The sequence below is a fragment of the Salvia hispanica genome, chromosome 4 (assembly GCF_029641045.1).
Source record: "Salvia hispanica isolate PSC_SH4W2 chromosome 4, Shi_PSC_v1, whole genome shotgun sequence".
NCBI lineage: Eukaryota > Viridiplantae > Streptophyta > Magnoliopsida > Lamiales > Lamiaceae > Salvia > Salvia hispanica.
The window spans coordinates 15,989,008-15,999,170 of NC_142695.1; the positions used below are offsets into that span (position 1 = coordinate 15,989,008).

The 10,163-nt window shown below is 36.5% G+C and overlaps 1 protein-coding gene and 1 pseudogene across 1 annotated transcript; both read right to left on the bottom strand.

Annotated features, from left to right (window-relative positions):
• Positions 1-684: 684 nt before the first annotated feature.
• LOC125193003 (uncharacterized) lies at positions 685-3,879 on the bottom strand. Its single transcript, XM_048090703.2, has 7 exons — positions 3,686-3,879; positions 3,058-3,127; positions 2,905-2,964; positions 2,332-2,446; positions 1,381-1,496; positions 1,156-1,280; positions 685-1,042 (listed from the first exon to the last, which is right to left on the bottom strand). The coding sequence occupies exons 1-7, from the start codon at positions 3,760-3,762 to the stop codon at positions 919-921; spliced, it is 687 nt and encodes a 228-aa protein (XP_047946660.1). The 5' UTR covers positions 3,763-3,879; the 3' UTR covers positions 685-918.
• A 2,462-nt stretch (positions 3,880-6,341) lies between these two features.
• LOC125193166 (protein JINGUBANG pseudogene) lies at positions 6,342-7,927 on the bottom strand (annotated as a pseudogene).
• Between the last annotated feature and the right edge of the window lie 2,236 nt (positions 7,928-10,163).

Below are 10,163 nucleotides of genomic sequence, written 5' to 3' on the forward strand. Positions count from 1 at the left end.
TACTTTTTACCATGGTGGCCGATTAACGTATATCTTGTCTTTTTGCTCCTATTTTATGAAAGGTATCTCTTTGCACTGATTCTATGCTAAATAATGAGTCTCAAAAAGGCAAAAGATAATAATATGATATTCATAGTTTATCTTCATTGGAAAGAACTGACTTCAAGATTGTCGTTTATAATGGCAGGTACGTTAGCAAAAGATAACTGATAATTTAATCAATCTGTGATTTCGATGTATCCGAATATGTTTCATATTTAAATATTCCTCTTCAAACTTTTAAATTGCTTTTCTTCGTCTTCTTGATATAAAAAGCCCAATATTATAGTATTGAATTTTTAATTTTTAATAACTTTCGCTTTCAGCGAATTTTGATTTTGATTTGCAATCGCAAAATTATCTTCTTGTATATGGTAGGTTTAATTGGTTACATAAATTTTAAAATTGGTGTATAAATACAATGCATTTTGGAATTTCCCTCGATTTTATAAAATACTAAGTTAAAGCTTGGGCCGTCAATAAAAAAAATGCTAAAATTAATGTCAGAAACTAAAATCAATCATTTTATTTATGTACGACTCATCTACCAACTAAATTAATTAATCTCAATCTCAAATTGTCAATTCATACTTTTCTTACCATCATAGACTTGTGAATTGCATATGTCATGTGGTCCAATTTGGCTTAACACAGAAACAGAGATTCCAGAGATTCTGGACTCTACAAAAATGTAAATTAAGCAATGGGTAAGAATAGTTCAGCTACCCTCAGTCCTCACCATTCAAAATCCAGCTACAATATGTATAGGAGAGAGAGAGAGAGTTTCTCAAACAGGCTGAGTTTTACCACAAATTCTACAGCAGCAGCCTCAAATTGATGAAGTGAAACAGTTCCTTAACAAGACATGTGTCATGATCCTCAGTTAGACGGTCTCTGGCAGGCAGCAAATAACTGCCAGCTAACGAAAGCCATCGCCAGTGAAGTGAACAGCTCGAAACCTACCACCTTCGGGAAGTGCCACCCCAAGCCCAGTTTCAGATAACTGCAACACAGCATTTGATTCCCACTCAAAATTTCAAAACATGTCAATGCTGGATCGTCTAATAAGTGACATGCTTCCTAGAACAGCCAAAACGATAACATATTCTAACACACCTTGTAATAGATGGCATTGTTGCTACTATTCCTGCACAAGCATATATGATAGGAATCAAAGTCTTGGGCTTGTTTTTCCTGAGCCACATGAGAGAGCCTAATGCAGCTAGTGAGATACTCAACACCTGGAAACACAATTATCGAAATACATTCAAAGCATAAGAACTTTTTTTAGATTACACATATGAGAATGAACTAGTTAATGCCATGATAAACTTGTTTTACCAAATTAGCATTTGCTTCAAGACCCTGCAACATGTAGTCCCACGTGAATTCTAATCCTCTGGCACCCACCCAAAGAGGTGCCAGCCGATGAAGGACAGAGTCAGCAAAAGCCCAACCTGCCAACAAAACAAACTGAGCCTTAAATGCCAAAGGGAAGCAAGCAAAGTAAAAAAAAAATCATTTTCACTGTAATCAACGACTGTTATTTTCCTTTGATCGACAAAATCCTCAATGTTCAATGAAAGTGCAAGTTAACAACACAGCTGCTGAAATGCATAAACCTCAAATATGGAAAACAATTCTGTATATAATGTGCATGACCGGTTTCTTCTGTGCATTATTAAAGTTCCCCCAAACCAAGCTCAGGGTGTATGATGTAGACAGCCAATTTTTATAAAAGGATGTGGAGCGAGAAAGGCAAAGTGGGTAAAGAGGTCTTGGCTGGAAGATATCAGCCAAACTATGTTCATATTGAACCATTAAATGCCTGGATTAGTAGCAGAAATGAATGCCTTTTATAGCTTGAAACTCTTAAAGCCAACTATGGAGTAGCAAAAATACATAAATTCCTAATATTTTACTGGTTTCCAACCCATTTTGTGACAAGCATACAGATGGTTAAGAATCTTTGTAAGTATTCAATAACTATACAGCGGAAATATCTCAAAAGTTATTCTTTCTTGCATTTCCAGGACCAAAGCATTTTGAAGGACAGGAGTTGCCCAAATGTATGTTACCCTTCCAAAAGATAAATGCTTCATTTGGAAAGCTGAGACCAAGGGTTTCAATAGCACATGCCAAAGGACATCTTCCTTTCCCAATAAACTTTTTTACTTCCAGAAAATTGAGATGACTGATACATATTACTATCTTGTAAGAACTACAGCATTCCAGGAGGAAGTGCGGGGGATCATAATAATGACTAAGAGAGGAAACCAGTACTGCACTAACCAAGTCCAACAGCTTGGAATTTGTGATTTTGAGAAATATTCCTATGGGTTAACTGTGTCAAGGCATAGTAAAGCCCAGCAACATCTATGAATCCAATCAAAGCTTTCAGCGATTCCTGAAAGACAATGAACAACATACTTAAAAATTGGAACAAATTAGATATCTTAAACTTTAAAGAAATGAATAATCTGCTGTGATGATCAGTAATTTTCTTTTTAACAGTCAAGAGAAACAACCAAGGCTCTAAACCCTCGGTAATACACAAGTCATTTCCCAAAAGAAAATCGTTTATCAAAACTTGTTTCATTTCAGTGAATTGCCATAAAAATGGATAAGGCACTACTCAAGTGTTTTAAAATGATTATAGTGTAGCTTCATGCAATCTAAATATTAACATATTTGCAAACAACAAAAAAGATATACAAAAAACCATTCTACAATAAATAGATATAGATTATGTAGTACTCCAGTGAACACGGAACACTATCTTTTTCGATACTTTAAAGCCTCATACCATATATGGGATCGACAAGATTAGATAAATTGCAAAAATATCCTAAGAGAAGGAAATACCTGATAAGGGTCGAAACTGTCGCTTTCAGACACCTTAAGAAAGGTTGCAAGACATACAAGCTGCCAAAGAGATGCAATGAATAAGAGTTCACGACTACTTACAAGGAAGCATCAATGAAGAGGCATTCAATCATTCCGATCTGAATGACTAACCTTCACCAATGCAGTCACAAGGTAAACACCAGCCGCTCTGATCGAAGTACCAATGGTATCATACTCGGATCTATAAGATACAACTGGTCAAGATAATAGACCAAACACTTTCCCCAACACAATTGTGAGAAAATGAACAAGTTTTCGAAACATTCAAGGCTACAAATCAATACATATCCGAAAACAATTTTGCAAGGGTTGGGGCTTAAATTACACGAGCAAAAGTAGGTCTCAGCCTGATTAAGAACATCCTCTCCAGCTACCACAACCTAACTTTATAGAACATTAAAGGGGAAAGCAATAAATTAGGCAATATTATTGGCAATCCAGCAATCACTCCTACAATTCGAAGTCCTAGAGCGCTGATTGCATAATCTCCTACTACATTTACATTCTGAATGCAATTATGCAACCATTTACCGAATCCTAATCTTTCCACTTAAATAAATAATGCCAAAACTATATCTTTATGTACTAGTACAAAAACCAATAAACGAAATCAGGATAATAACGGCACGAGCTGAAGTTCCATGGTTAAAAAGTTAGCAAATTTAATAAAAGGGCAGCATTGATTGAAAGAGATCTGATGAAGAGAGTGAGAAGTAGTAAAAACAAGAATTGAGCTTACAAGGGAGTGGCGGAGTAGTAAACGGCGTGAGGGCCAAAAGTGAGAATCGCACAGTTGAAGAAGTGAAATACTGTCATGCTTTTCTCTGGAATTCCGCCAGAAAGATCTCCAAAAATACAGTCTCTTGGATGATCGATAGTTAAGAAATTCCGGTGCACCTCGAGAGAGACACAGAGAAGAGAGCTATAGTTTACATCGGATTATTTTGGACCAAATGATTTAATGGGTGAGTTGGGCTTTCTAGAATAATAGGCCCAATTGTATTCATAAAACCTTTTAATGGTCCATTACTGTTTAGATGGAAATAGTATATCACAATTAATTAGGGGTAATTACATACTCCCTCCGTCCCACTTTAGCAGTCCCATTGACTTTTCTGCACTCATTTTGTAAAAATAATAATAAATAATTAAAGTGGAGAAATAATAAAGTAAAAAAGAGAATAATATAGAGAAGAGTCTTATCTACATTATTCTCTTTTTTACTTTATTATTTCTCTACTTTAACTATTTATTATCATTTTTACAAAACGAGTGCAGAAAAGTCAATGGGACTGCTAAAGCGGGACGGAGGGAGTATTTGATACAAAATGTTTTGCATTTGTTTCAATTTAGTACAAAAAGTATTAAATTTACATATTTCATACAAAAAGTTACATTAGTGTTTTAAGTTAATACATTCCGTTAAATATTTTAAACACCGTTAATTAGTTTATAATTTATCCAACTTATCATCGTAATAAAAGAATAATTAGAGATTTATTACAATTAATCACTTTAAAAAAATAACCGTCAATATTAATTCTTCCAGCAATTAATCGTAGCTTAAAAAAATTATGTCTCTCAATAAACTCTATTTTTTATTGTATTCTTTATAGAACACTATAAAATAAGTCCATATTTCATCTTTACAAAATGGTTAATTTTGAGCTTCCAATAGGTCAATAAGTCAATATTTAATTTTTACAAAAAAAATTCAATAGTATCTTTTTAGTTTTATTCTCCATTGTTACTTGGAAAGTTTTGACAATAAAATGCAATTCGCTAATTTGTATATGTGTTTTCATTTTTGTGAGTAATAAAAGTGATTGTGTTTGAAATAATTAATGGAAAGTGTTAATTTAAAATTTTTTGTACACATTTGAAACATTGATGAAACTTTTTGTATTTATAATGTAATTGGAAGTAATGGCGTTAGTAGGAACTTGACGGAATGTATTAACTTAAAATACTAATGTAACTTTTTGTATGAAATATGTAAACTTAATACTTTTTGTACTAAATTGAAACAAGGCAAAACATTTTGTATGAAATATGTAATTACCCCCAATTAATTACGTTGATGCTCGGTAATACATGCGTGAATGGTCATTTCTTTTTCATGCACGCGTTCAATGGCGGACGCAAGATTTTAATTAGGGAGAGGGGGGTGTTTCCAAATAACTACCCTTCAGTCCACAAGAAAAAAGTGATATCTTTACATTTCTGTCTGTCCACAAAAAATAGTTTCATCTTCCCATTTTCCCCAATCTACAAAAAATAGTCTCATCTTTTTATTTCCGTTTATCCACTAAAATGGAAAGTCACTCTCAAATAGAAAAATAAATCTACAAAACTAAGGGCTAATTAAGGGATTCGGTCTCGTGCTATCTTGGTTCCTAGTCTACTTCTGTAACCAACTGAGCTAGCAAATGGACTTGCGTTCCATCATACATGTAAGATAAATTGATGGGGTCCCAAGGATCACACATGCTTAAACGTAGGTCCGCCTCCCCTTGCGTTTGCTCGATAATTTTGCTATTTTACCAAGTATGTACTGGTGCTCAGTAAATAAACAACAAATGAAATATCGAGCATTTTTCTTATTTAACGAGCAATTTGGTGCTAGCTAATTTACCTATTTTATAGTTATTTCAAAAAATAGCAACTCCCGTTTACGCACACAAATATTTTATGTAAGTTTTTAATTATTTCTTTGAAAACTATAAATAGTCAATAAGTAGTTGGTAACAAAGTGATAGACTTGAACTAATTCAATGAATGAATCACTCTCACATCCACACGCAGCAGAGTTCGTATCTTTTCTTAATAAATTCAACCTAAACATATTAAATATCTCTCTTCGAAGTATCCCTTACGCATTTATTAATAAATTATTTACTTCATATCACCATTATTATGTATTTGCCTTGCATTAATACGTGTAAGGTGCATACGACGTATTCATACTTACAATTTCATAACTCTACTATTAAACATTAAATGTTTGTAGAGTTGACTAGAGTAGCTTACCTAAATCGGTCAATAACTTATCACCTTTTTTTAATTTCATAAAATTCTATTTTTGAAAGATATTCGATGATGAACTATACGACATGATATTTACTCTCACAAACCAAAATTTAGTATATCAATTAGTATTATTATAATATAAATTATGGACACATGACAATATGTCTGAACTACCGAATTTAATGGTACATAGAGATCCGAACTAGGAGTACATACAAACCAAAATTTAGTATATCAATTAGTATTATTATAATATAAATTATGGACACATGATAATATGTCTGAACTACCGAATTTAATGGTACATAGAGATCCGAACTAGGAGTACATACAGAAGCGTTTGAAAACGTTATTACCAATTCAAGTTAGTAATCATAATTATAATTTACCAACGGCAATCGATTCGACTCGAACCCATGAAGAGTGATGTTTTCCATATGTACAAATTGGATATTAAGATCACGAACGTCCACAATCTAATTCACTTTGCCATTAAGATGAAACATTCACCAAACTATCACAAATTTGGAAAAGTGAGTGGGAGCTCATGTTTACACTACACACTCCACACCTTCACCGTATTATCAAGACTACCACTATAAACCCTCCACTTCCCATCGTCGCCGCCCTCCGCCTCCACCGCGAGGCACTTCACCGGCCCCACGTGCCCCGCCAACACCGTCAGGCGCGTGTGCTCCACCCCCCTCTCCCTCCTCCACACGCATATCGTCTTATCTGCCGAGCCACTCAGCACGAGGTCCCCGGCCGCCGCCAGGCACAGCACCGCCAGCTCGTGGCCCCTCAGCACCCCGCCGTGCGTCAGCTCCTCCTTCTCCACCTCCCAGAAGTTCACCACCCCGTCCGACGACCCGCAGTACACCACCGCGCCCCCTCCGCCCACGGCCAGCGCCGTCACGGCGCTGTCCTGCCGCAGCAGCGCCCGCAGCAGGCGGTGCCGCCGCCCCGCCGCCTCCCTCCTCCACACCTTCACCGCGCCGTCCGCCGAGCCCGTGTACACCATCCCGGCGCCCCCCGCCGCCACGGCGTTGACGGCGTCGGCGTGCGCCGCCACGGACTCCACGCATTTGGAGTCCCGGATTCGCCACGCTTTAAACGTCCCGTCCCACGAGGCCGAGTAGAGGAGGCCGCTCTCCTGGCACACGCTCAGCGACGACACCGCGTCGGCGTGCTTGATCCACAGCGCCGCGCGGTTGCGCTTCGCGGCCACGGGGACGTAGTTCTTGGGCCGCATGGAGGCCTTGACCAGGGCGAAGAACGAAGGCAGCGTGCCGATCTGCCTGTGGGTCCCACCGGATGAATCGATCGTCCAGACGCGGATCCGGCCGTCCTGGTGGGCGGTGAAGATTTTATCGGCGGAGAGGACGATGGCCTTGACGAAGCCGCTGCTGGACTTGAAGGCGCTGGATTCCGTCATGCCTCGCCACGTGTGGATGTTCTTGCTGTCGGAGCCGGTGTAGAGGAGGCCGTCCTTGGCCGCGAGGGAGCATATGTGGCCCTCCTTGCGGCGGAGGGTTCCGACCAGGGCGGCTGGCGGCGTGGAGATATTGGAGGAGGGCCATGGGAGTTTTGGTAGGGGGGAGGCGTGGTTCCATGGGGACATCATGAGTGGGGAGCTGTCGTCGCCGTCGCCGTCGCTGGAGGAGGAGGAGGTCTTGTAATTGTCCATGTTTGCTAATAAGACTGCTTGCCTTCCCATTGATTAAATCCCAATTTTTCACAAATTATTGCTCTTGAATATTAGTCACTACTTGGAAAAATCAAACTAGTTAACTTAATAGAGAGAGAGGGGGAGTGTGTTTGGGAAGAGTGGAGGGAGAATGGAGTATTTGTAGGGATTATAAGCGGGAGAAGTAAGCAATGGGGATATATGAAGCCAATATAATGCAAAAACGTGAGAATGACTGGTAGATAAAAAGAACTCAACTAATTGAGAATATAAAAACTCAATACAAAATTATATATTCAAAGTCTATCTTTCAAGTTCAACAATAAAGCCTTTATATAGTCAAAGGGAAATCTTAAAATTATAGAAAATAAAACTAAAAGGAAAATAATTAAAAAGGAAAATAAGCAAAATAGGAAAACCTAATTTGTAGAAGGAAAAACAATTACTTCTAGTAATATTTTTTCATCTACTAATTCTATTAACTAGGAAATAAATAAAACCCAAAATATAATTTTCTTAGTCTCCAAGTCTTATCTCCTATTACTGCATCACAATAGCTTTTGGACACATGTAAGGATTGGGGTGTCTAATTCGAGCACTTTAAGGTGCTGTTTGGTTGATGTATCATGTATTAGAGGGAAAAGATTAACTGTGATAAAACTAGTGTTTGATATACTGTTATTATAAGCCCAAAACCTTGTGTTTATTTTATGGCTCGAGTTTATTTTAACTAATTCCACTATTGATTTTCACCATTTTATTTTTTCTTGATTGCATAAATTTTCTCATTTCTTCTTCTCTTTCTTCTTTGTGCCCGGAGTGGATCACCTACTCCATAACGCGTCACGTATTATTATCGATTGATCGATTTATTCGGTTTACTATTTATAATCTTATTAATTAAACATTTTCCTGTTTTATCTTGATTTTAATCTTACATGCCAGATAACAACATAGTACTAATTTTTATCATGACTTGTATACCAGACTCATACTAATATATTCTTAAAATTAGTATGGGCTTTAATCCTACATGACTCTCAAACAGCCTATCTGCAGTGTTTATGGTATTTACAATGTTGTGCACAAATAAGTAGAATACTTACAGATTCACAAGCTTTTCAGCATTGTCCACAATACTAAACATTTAAGAACTTGAACACATATTCAGGAACTAATTTTGGGCACTACCCACATCCCTTTGAATGCTAAAATGTTAAAACAATTTCATGTGGCAGGCTCTGATTTAGCAGCAAAGTAGTATGCTCTTACACACGACACATCGTACAAGCACAACATGCTCAAAGTCCGCAATGCTGGTATAGCACACCGATACGTGGTCAATAAGTGAATCTTACACGATACTTACGTATGCTCTTATGTGTATATAAATTTGCAACAAAATTAATATTATTTAGTGAATCTCGGTCGCCGGCACTTGGTCAAGAAAGGAATTGTGAGAATTGATTATTATAGAACCGTATATTTTTTGGGTTGCAAATATTGGATTTTCGTGGGCTTGGTATAGTTGTAAGGTGTAGAAATCTTGCCAAGGCATAAGGGAATCGTGGCTGCGACATTTAAAAATAACTGTATCTAATAGCTCTTTTGCCGGCGGACTAAATATTTGTCATCATTTATATTTTTTTGTCTCTAACAATAATGTTTATAAATGAGTCTTTTTCTTGGTTGTTCTGAATTCTATATTTTACTTGCTACCACTACCTTTGACATCCCCACAATGCAATTGGTCTCAACCACACTCTAGTTAAATTATTAATTAGTTTTCCATATTCTGTTACAAGAAATTAAGTGTATGTATGTTTGTGTATGCCAAGTGGTTATGTGACTTAATTATTCGTTTTTAAATAAAGCCAATATGTGAGTTATTAGTGGTCATCATTTTATTGATTTCACAAACAAATCCAGCAGTTAATATTTATTTATGGAAAAAAATCAAATTCTGATAAAAGTTTATTATACTCGGCAAATAATAAACAAAGCTACTGATGAGTGATGACTATGTCTCATTTCCCCCTGTATCTAACCTATAATGTGATTAAAGTTTTGTTAAAAAACATATCATATGAATTTTACACAACATATGTCATACTACGATTTTCACATAGCGAAAGAACTTGAAAATGCTTTTGATTGTGAAGATTTTGCTTTATAACATGTCTTTTGAAAATTTGGGGAATCTATAAAGTTTGTCACTGAATTAGATAAAAAACAACTGCCAAAAGAAAGTCATGTTGTTTCCCTTGCATCTATATACCACTTCTGTCTACAGTATTTGTAGAATCTCAATTTGATGGAATAATTAACCATATTTGTGAATAATATAGTAAGTAGTAGTTTTTAATTTTATCACAATGCATGTTTATTTTGGACATCACATGAGCTCCAACAGGTGATTAGTGTTTCAAGATTTTATAAAATAGAATACTTGAAAAGTTTATATTTTATCAATATAGAAATATGAACTTACATGCTAGAC

Bases quoted from the DNA above. Each gene is read 5' to 3' on its own strand.
- LOC125193003 (XM_048090703.2), bottom strand. From the start codon at position 3,762: ATGACAGTATTTCACTTCTTCAACTGTGCGATTCTCACTTTTGGCCCT. The intron at 2,965-3,057 runs GTTAGTCATTCA...TCTCTTTGGCAG, and splicing joins TTGTGACTGCATTGGTGAAG to CTTGTATGTCTTGCAACCTT. The intron at 1,043-1,155 runs GTGTGTTAGAAT...GCTGTGTTGCAG, and splicing joins ACAATGCCATCTATTACAAG to TTATCTGAAACTGGGCTTGG.